A 9976-nucleotide genomic window follows, 5' to 3' on the forward strand; every position below is an offset into this window, starting at 1 on the left:
TTTATTTTTTACATTTGTCCAAAATGAAGTGAACTGACAGTAAATGTTATAAAGAGACAAAAGCTTTCACTTGGAAGGGAATCAGGTGATGACAGACTCCATCGTCTGTACAAATACATTCACAGCTTGTTTGGCATGTCGCTGGCCCAGCCAGAACCACAGACGGACAGATATGCTTGGCGGATTTACTGGCAGACAGGTGGACTGGCATGAGGCACCTGAATAAATTCATAGCAGCAACAATGAAAATGTGATTTTTGTTTTTAAGGGAAAAGATAAACCACATTTTATTCTGAGACAGGTTTATTTAGCTCTACATGCAACACACATGGTGAACAGAGCTGGTGCTCGTTGGTTCCTCTTTTTTTTAAAGCATCTTTTCAGATCAATGTCATGGAAACAGAAAATGATCCGAGTTCATTTCAGGAAATATTTGAGAGAATAAAAAGTTGTTGTATCAGGCTTGAGCACTTATTCAGAGTAACTAGAAATCCTAAAATAATACAAGGATGATATTCTTTCAGATACTGTTCTTAAACATTGCTTCAAATGTAATCCTAAAACTGAAGTTAACCATGGAGAGGATGAAGACACAATGGAGGGAATTTATCACCTGCTTAATGCTTTGGATTGAGTCTAGGACTGAAAATTTCCAGTTTTCTGTAGCCTGCCTGCACACACCTGAAGTGGCCAATTGCACCATGTTGATTCTATAATTTCTGATTATATTGTAACACAAATCTAAAGTTTTTGCTCAAGTTATTTATTTGTTTATTCATCAAAATCACCCAGTTCTGCATTTTTTGATGGACTTCCTTTTTGTTCATGTGCAGCGATGGTTTAAAACATCTTTATTTAACTTGTGGCCCATTTCACCAAAGACAATTTAAATAGATGCTATTCCCTAAAAAGATCGGTAAATATCTGAAGTAAAGATTGTCTTGTTTCTTATATTGTTGTGGGTTCTCAATAACGACACCATTACTTGAAGAGAAGGTACTTTATCGAACTCAGGCTCACATGCAACAACCAAGCTTCGCCATTACTGTCCCAGACCGCTGGTCATCTGCGTCCCCCTGGCTCCCCCTACCGTCTAGCAGTATTAACTACATAAGCCATGATACTAAGCAAATAATGATTTGCTGTTATCATTACATCTTCCTTTTTTTTCTTTAAAAAAAAAACACAATAACATACTGACTTACACAAACATAACCAGCCTCTAATTATATGTTATTTGTTAAACCAAGCTTTGGTAAAGTAATGTAAACAATTAACTAGCTTTCAACAATTATAACCCATTCAACCCCAAAAACCAAACATGGTGAACTTACAGAGATAACGTAACATCATATTCCAAACAATATGTCAACACATTACATCTGTTCAATCAGTCTCATAGGTGGCTTCACTTGTCTTACAGATCTTCTCGGTGTTTGTACATGTGTATGTGCAGGTGTTTGTACATGTGTATGTGCAGATGTTACAGGTGACAGTGTCTCATGTGTGTGTTGTGGTTGATCAGCAGCCTCCAACCTCTGCTCCACTACCACCGGTCCCTGAAGAAGATCTCTGCAATTTCTTCTCAGCACAGCTCCGTCTTTAGTCCGAATGATGAATGATCGAGGTTGATCATTCCGTAGAACTGTCGCTTTCTGCGCCCATGTGCTGGTTTTGTCTTTGAATCTCACCTGATCCCCAGCATGCAGTTCAGGCAAATTCTTTGTTCCTCTCTCATAATAGAACTTCTGCTTCACTTTTTGTTGCTCCTTAAACTTATTCACGCTGTTTCCCTCACGTGTTTTAAGCAGATTATCCTGAATGGGCAAGTTTGATCTAAGGCGTCGTCCCATAAGCAGCTGAGCTGGCGACATACCACACTCAAGTGGCGTTGCGCGGTATACGAGCAGACTTTGGTAGAAGTCAGCACCACTGTCTCATGCCTTACTCATCAGCCCCTTCACCGTTTGGACGGACTTTTCCACTAGTCCATCAGATTGCGGGTAATGCGGGCTTGACGTCGTGTGAACAAAGTCCCATTTGTACTGCCTCTGCTAGGGATGGGCAGTCAGCTAAACTCCTTCCCCACATCAAGACTCTGACGAAACGATTCCCGGTTCACAGGTTTATTGACACAGGGAAAGGTGAAACTGTAACAAACAGTACAAGGCATAATCACTGTACTTATTCACCATGTACATATATAACGATGAAAATGTATTAACCCAGTTTCTTTTTAAATATGTCAACATGCAATGTCCATATGAATTACTTATCTTTTTAACTCAATTACAAACATCAAATTATGATTTTAACAAGTCTCGCTATAATGAATGGCTTTAATGTGTTTGTTGTTCCCCTTTAAGTAGCTCCATTAGCGATTGCTAGCTCAAACTGCACAAGATCGGTTTTATCATTAAACTTACAAAAAAATTAACTTACTCGAAAGAAAATGATTTATACATGCACATAACATATAAAACAAGTCTATACATACCCACAATGCTACCAAAGACATAGGATGTATGTGGATGCCACTGGATTTATCTGGCTAAGGTCACCATGCTGCACATGCCTTCTCCTTAATTCACAGACTTACTTCCTATTTACTGATGACATCATGTCCTGTTACCAACTGCAGGTTTTTAAGGTGGCACCAGGGAATTACAATTGCATATTTAAACATTTACCTAATACAAGAAAACAGTCTTCCTTAACATAACCTTTGATATCAGAACACTCCCCGCCTGGCGTGATTAACGCCACCACACTTTACCAATGACAGTTTAACACCTAGACATTTGGAGCCAGAAGAAGTACTATTTCTGTAATGGGTCTGACAAACAATGTTTCTCCGCCGGGCTTGATGACCTTGACCTCGACCTGGCGAACTTTACCATCTTTGCTTTGGGAGGTCTGTGTTATCAGACCAAGTGGCCACTTATTTCTTTGTACTTGGCTGTCTTTGAGGAGAACAACATCCCCTGGCTTAATGTTTGGGTTAGATGACTGCCACTTCCTACGTGATTGCAATGTTGGAAGGAACTGCTTGCGCCACCTGTCCCAGAAGGTGTTGGACAGGTGCTGGACTTGTCTCCACTGATGCTTGTAGAGGTCAGAGGGTCCAAACTCTCCTGGAGGAGCAGGAACACAGTTTACCTTCTGTGTTAGAAGAGCAGCTGGCGTAAGAATGAATGAGTTGTCGGGGTCAGTTGTTACAGGAACAAGAGGTCGGGCATTAATAATGCCTGCTACTTCTGCCATGAAAGTTACCAACACTTCATGGGTAAGCTTACCTTTGAGCTGGAGGAACATGGAGTCAAGAATCCTTCTAGCCAGACCAATCATCCTTTCCCACGTTCCACCAAAGTGGGAGGCATATGGAGGGTTGAATGTCCAAGAGCATCCTTGGGCTGACAGGTAAGACTTGACACCATTGTGGTCGATGTTAGAAGGTATCTTCAAGGCCTGACAAGCACCCACGAAGTTAGTGCCTCTGTCTGATCGAATACTTTTGACTGGACCTCTGACTGCTAGAAACCGCCTTAATGCGTTGATAAAGCTGGACGTGTCGAGGGATTCTATGACTTCAATATGTACTGCTCTTACGCTCATACATGTAAAAATCACGGCCCACCTTTTGCTGTGTGAGAGGCCTCCTCTAGTCCGGCGTGCAGAAACACTCCAAGGACCAAACACATCAAGGCCAACATTTGTGAAGGGAGGGTCTGTTGAAAGATGATCTGCCGGAAGGCTGGCCATTTTTTGACAGCTTGCTGGAGCTCTGAGTCTTCTGCATGTCACACATCGGTAGATGATGCTGCTCACTTTTCTCTTGCCACCAACAATCCACAACCCAGCTGAATGGACAGCCCCTTCCGTAAAGAGTCGCCCTTGATGGTGAACTTGTTCGTGGTACTTTCTAATGAGCAGGGTCGCAATATGATGATTCCCTGGAATAATCACAGGAGTCTTCTCACTCTGAGCAAGGCTTGAATAGTTAAGACGACCTCCGACTCTTAGTAGGCCATGTGCATCAATAAAGGGATCGAGACTTTTCAGAGGACTACTTCTGGGAACCTCTTTGTGTACCATGATACATTTGATCTCCTCACCATAAACCTCTTCTTGGACTGATCGAATGATGATGTCTGAGGCCTGGGTGGATTCCTCAACACTCAATCCTGTCTTGCAAAGATGCCAGCCCTTACAAAGTCTGTTCGTTGTGATCATGTTGTAGCAACTGGCAATATGTTTCAGATGGGCGATTGCACGAGTCAGTGACCGCCACGAAGAAAACTTGGTGAATCGTTGGGACCCAAGTTGCTTGGATGCTGTGGCAGTGCTTAATGTAGACACAAACGGTCGGATGTCTGGATCTGAACCTGGTTCCACAAGATCAAAGGTGATGCCAGGGACATCTTGCTCTGGTTTGGACAAAAACTTGGGTCCACTAAGCCAGTTGGTGTCTTTTAAAGTGCCCGCAGCAACCGAACGTGTTGCATGGTCTGCAGGGTTCTGGTTTGTGGCCACGTAGCGCCACTGGCGTGGACTGGAGGATCTTCGAATGCGCAGGACTCGATTGCTTACGTACACATAAAATCGCCTAGTCTCATTGCAAATGTAGCCCAGAACCACCTTGCTATCTGTGTAATAAGTCACAGCATTAAGCTGAAGATCAAGTTCTGCTGAGATCAGGTCTGACAACTCAACAGCCAGTACTGCTGCACAGAGCTCCAATCTCGGGATTGTGTGGTCTGGACGAGGAGCCAGCTTGGCCTTTCCCATGACAAACCCCACATGATGGTTTCCAGCAGTGTTTGTGACTCTAAGATATGCTACTGCAGCAATAGCTTTTGTTGAAGCATCAGAGAAAACACACAATTCTCTGTTGACAGCTGTCGATGGTGAAGTTTCAGTGTAGGGTCTGGGTATCATCAGACTTGACAAATCTGTCAGTGAAGCTCTCCACGAGGTCCAAGCTTCCTCTTTGTCTCGAGGTAATGGCGCATCCCAGTCACAATTCTCAGCAGTGAGCTCTCGTAGAATGGTCTTGCCTTGTATTAAAACTGGTGCTACAAACCCAAGAGGATCATAGAGACTGTTAATGATAGATAAGACTCCCCGGCGGGTATAAGGTTTTGTCTCCTGAGAGACACTGAAGACAAAGCAATCTGTTTGAAGGTTCCAGTTGAGCCCGAGACGGCGTTGCATCTGCACTGTGTCTGCATCGAGGTCAAGATCTTTAAGGTCACTTGCATAGTCTCTTGAAGGAAAGGCTCTCATGACCTCCGTCTTGTTTGCTGCAATCTTATGCAACCTCAGGTTAGATCTGGAGAGGACATCCTGTGTCTTCTTTAACAAGTCGATAGCTGCTTCGACTGTAGGCAGAGACTTCAACCCATCATCTACATAAAAGTCTCGCATCACAAAATGCTTTACATCAGGGTCAACCTGGAACTCACTGACCTGAACGGATTGATGCAGGCCGTAAATAGCCACCGCAGGCGAGGGGCTATTCCCAAACACGTGGACTGTCATGCGGTAGTCCACGATGTCTTTGGAGAGGTCGTTATCACGGAACCATAGAAACCTCAAGAAGTTTCTGTCCTCTTCTCTGACCAAGAAAAAGTAGAACATTTGTTCTATGTCTGCTGAGAATGCAACAGCTTCCTTTCTAAAGCGAATCAATACACCCAGCAGTGTGTTGTTCAGGTCAGGCCCCGTCAACAGCACATCGTTGAGTGACACACCATTGAATCGAGCACTGGAGTCAAAAACTATTCTGATCTTCTTTGGTTTCTTGGGATGGTACACACCAAATGTTGGTAAATACCATCGCTCTTCCTCCTCACCCAACGGAGGAGCCAACTCTGCATGACCATTTTTGAACATCTGTTCCATGAAGCTAAGGAAGTGTTCCTTCATTTCAGGCTTCCTCTCAAAGTTGTGAATGAGAGACTTGAGACGCTTCAGTGCCTGAGGCTTGTTGTTAGGAAGCTGCTGACAAGGACTCTTGAAGGGTAATGGGGCTACCCAGCTGTTATTTGTGTCTTTCTGTAGTCCATCCTTCATTATTTTCATGAATGAAGCGTCCTGAATCGAAGGAGCAACTTGGTTATCCTCTTTGGTCCTTTTGAACACATTGCATCCAAGATGGTCAACATCACAGGTGGACTCTTGTTCAGAACATGTTGGAAGATGGTTTGCAACCTGGGTGACGCTGTACCTTTCTTTAACACAAAACACATTGGGGCACGGGTTAAAGATAGATGGCCTCTGCAGCTCTGTGGTATTTGTGTAGAAGGAGCTGATTGCTGATGGCCTATGGACACTGCCGAGACACACATTGCCCACAACAACCCACCCCAGATCTAACTTCTGAGCATAGGGCTGGTTGTGTGAACCATTCACCTGCTTGCGGACTTTATGTACTCTGATAACGTCCCGCCCTAAGAGAAGCATGATCTGGGCATTTGGGTCCAGATCTGGGATGAGGTGTGCCAGTGACTTTACATGTGCATGATGAAGAGCGATATCAGGGGTTGGAATCTCATCCCTATTGTTGGGGATTTCCTTGCATTCTGTGAGACTGGGTAATGGAATACGGACTGTCCCATCAAGAGATTCCACCTCATATCCACTTGCCCTCCTTCCTGATGATTCTTTTACTCCTGCACATGTTCTCAGTATGTACGGCGCACTTGGGCTTCTGTCACCAAACACTTCAAAAAATTGTGAGCCAACTAAAGACCTGTTGCTTTGCTCATCCAAAATTGCATACAGCTTTACTGCTTTTTCTCTTTTCCCAGCTGGATATACCTTCACGAGGCATATTTTGGAACAGGATCGGTCCAACATATCTCCCCCGCAAACCTTCGTGCATTTGGCGGTGATGTCCGATTGAGGCAGAGTTTCAACTTCCTCCCCGCCATGGTCTGGAGCAGGGTCCTTCACTTCTATCCAAGGTGCAGGCCCCGGATGCAGAGCTGTGTCGTGCCTTTCACTCTTGCACACGGAACACTGCACTTTGACCTTGCAATCCCTAGCAAGGTGCGATGATGCTGCGCAGCATCTGAAACACAAATTGTGTTCCTTCAAGAACATCTTGCGCTCTTCAATCGATTTTTCTCTGAATGCACGACATTTGCGTAATGGGTGTGGTTTCCCATGAATGAGGCATACTTTATCACAATCATCAAGCTTTGATGAGAATTTACTAAAATCAGAACTAGCTCTGGAGGATACGTCCATTTTACAAACTGAGATTTCTCTATGCTTGTTTGGCTGCCACGCTAACTTCTCAGTTCTGTGGCTGATGTCTGTCTGAGTGATGAAGTTGAAGCTTGGATCGTTGGCAGTGCTAGCCTCCTGGCTAACAAACTCTACAAAAAAGGTAAAGGGCGGATATGGCACATGCTCTCGCCGTTTGTACGATGCACCAGCTGAAGCCCACTCTTCTTGCAGACGAAAGGGGAGCTTCTGCACGATTGGGTTAACACCTTTTGCTGTGTCAAGGAATGAAAGTCCAGGTAGGTCTCCTTCATCCTTAGCCGAAAGAAGTTCCATCAGAAGATCACTCAACTTTGTTAACTTAGCATAGTCTCGGTTTCCTAACTTTGGAAACGTGTCAATGCGCTTAAAGAGAGAATCCTCTATTGCCTCTGTTGAGCCATAGGTTCTATCGAGTCTTTCCCATATCATATCCAGCCCAGCTCCTGGATGATTAACATGAATTGCTCTGATCTGCTCTGCGTGTTCTTTTGACTCCTTACCAAGCCACTTTAAGAGAAGATCCATCTCTTCACTCGCAGTCAAATCTAAGCCACTGGTTGCAGAAAGAAATGAGCATTTCCAGGCTCTGTAATTATGTGGCTTGTCATTAAATTGAAGTAAGCCTGTAGACACAAGTTCACGGCGTGCAAGATATCTCACAAAATCATTTGGGTTGGGGTTGCTATAGTTGGCGTTAGGAGAAATGGGATAGTCTGAGGAAAATGCACCCCTATAGTCATTTTGAGATCTGAGATTCTGGGTTGGAGTAGCAGAACTATGTTCAAATCTTACTCGCCGTGACTCATGAAAATCTTCTTCTTTACAGATCTGAACTCCATGTGAGCTGGAGAATGACTCTGTTTTTATTGGAGTAACATTTTCATGCCGCTGATGCTCTGTCTCTGATACTTTGCTTTGGTCCACAACATACTGTTGTGTCCGTTGAGTTGTTTCTAGAGGGTCGGAATCTAGTACAAGGTCACAACTACGTCTTTCACTATTGATATCAGCTGCAGCTTCCAGCGCTTCTGCCTCCGCAATGGCTGCAGCAGTTTCTTTCTTATATTCTAGCATTTTCAGTGAGGCTTCCAATTTAGCCTTTTCTAGTTTTAGGTTTATTTCCTCCTCAGCATAAGAAAGACGAGCCTTTGCTGCTTCTGCGCGTGCTCGTGCCTTGGCTGCCGCAGACCCATTAGATGATGCACTGGAGTGCGCAGAAAGAGTGTGCGAGTTCGTTTTTGACATGGTTGTTTCTTCTGACTTGGACTGAACAATTTCTTAGCGAATCTCTGCTTAGATGTGTTAATTGTCCATTAGTTGCTTGAGATGATGGTCTCCTTACCATCTGTCGGTGTTTCCACGTTATCTTGCCCGCTAGGAAGTGTGGTTTCACTGTACTGCCTCTGCTAGGGATGGGCAGTCAGCTAAACTCCTTCCCCACATCAAGACTCTGACGAAACGATTCCCGGTTCACAGGTTTATTGATACAGGGAAAGGTGAAACTGTAACAAACAGTACAAGGCATAATCACTGTACTTATTCACCATGTACATATATAACGATGAAAATGTATTAACCCAGTTTCTTTTTAAATATGTCAACATGCAATGTCCATATGAATTACTTATCTTTTTAACTCAATTACAAACATCAAATTATGATTTTAACAAGTCTCGCTATAATGAATGGCTTTAATGTGTTTGTTGTTCCCCTTTAAGTAGCTCCATTAGCGATTGCTAGCTCAAACTGCACAAGATCGGTTTTATCATTAAACTTACAAAAAAATTAACTTACTCGAAAGAAAATGATTTATACATGCACATAACATATAAAACAAGTCTATACATACCCACAATGCTACCAAAGACATAGGATGTATGTGGATGCCACTGGATTTATCTGGCTAAGGTCACCATGCTGCACATGCCTTCTCCTTAATTCACAGACTTACTTCCTATTTACTGATGACATCATGGCCTGTTACCAACTGCAGGTTTTTAAGGTGGCACCAGGGAATTACAATTGCATATTTAAACATTTACCTAATACAAGAAAACAGTCTTCCTTAACATAACCTTTGATATCAGAACACCATTCTTTGGCAAACTGTCCAAACCTCATATTGGAGAATTGTGGTCCATTGTCTGTGAACACTTCACTTGGCACACCATGTCGTGCAAATACAGCTTTCATTGAGGTGATTACAGCCTCTGCTGTTGTTGTTTGCAGTTTACATACCTCTGGATACAAAGAGTAGTAGTCTGTGACCACAATATAGTCCTTTCCTCCAGACACAAAAAGGTCTGCCCCCACCTTCTGATATGGTCGGTCTGGCACTGGGTGTGGCTTTAGTGGCTCAGCAGGATTGCTTGCTTGATATGTCAGACATGTTGAACAGCTCGACACTTCATTTGTCACGTCCTGATTAATCCGTGGCCAGTACATCCCACTGAAACGTGCTCTCCTTTTACATTTTTCCATGCCCAGATGCCCTGCATGTATCTTTTTGAGCATCTCTCCTCTCAGGCTCTTTGGGATAACAATTTTACTTCCCTTGAACACCACATCATCCACTACAGACAATTCTGCTCTGCAGTTCCAATACTCTTGAAGAACAGGTGAGCAGCTTTGCTTACAGCTGGGCCATCCATCTATGATAGTCTTGCACAGTGCTTGTAATGTTCCATCTTTGCTTGTCTCT

General features: G+C 43.7%; 1 protein-coding gene across 2 annotated transcripts; it reads right to left on the reverse strand.

Moving 5' to 3' along the window:
- Window positions 1-304: 304 nt before the first annotated feature.
- On the reverse strand, window positions 305-9433 carry LOC107393015 (uncharacterized). Of its 2 annotated transcripts, none has more exons than XM_070545416.1 (2): window positions 8618-9433; window positions 305-7075 (listed from the first exon to the last, which is right to left on the reverse strand). In XM_070545416.1, the coding sequence occupies exon 2, from the start codon at window positions 6859-6861 to the stop codon at window positions 2794-2796; it is 4068 nt and encodes a 1355-aa protein (XP_070401517.1). In that variant the 5' UTR covers window positions 6862-7075; window positions 8618-9433; the 3' UTR covers window positions 305-2793. The 2 variants fall into 2 exon arrangements, with proteins under 2 accessions (XP_070401517.1, XP_070401516.1); XM_070545415.1 differs by having other exon boundaries at window positions 305-2150; window positions 2498-9433.
- Window positions 9434-9976: the final 543 nt, after the last annotated feature.

This window comes from Nothobranchius furzeri, chromosome 16 (genome assembly GCF_043380555.1).
Source record: "Nothobranchius furzeri strain GRZ-AD chromosome 16, NfurGRZ-RIMD1, whole genome shotgun sequence".
NCBI classification, from domain to species: Eukaryota; Metazoa; Chordata; class Actinopteri; order Cyprinodontiformes; family Nothobranchiidae; genus Nothobranchius; species Nothobranchius furzeri.

Coding starts and splice junctions, on each gene's coding strand:
- LOC107393015 (XM_070545415.1), bottom strand. CDS start 8,520: ATGTCAAAAACGAACTCGCACACTCTTTCTGCGCACTCCAGTGCATCA.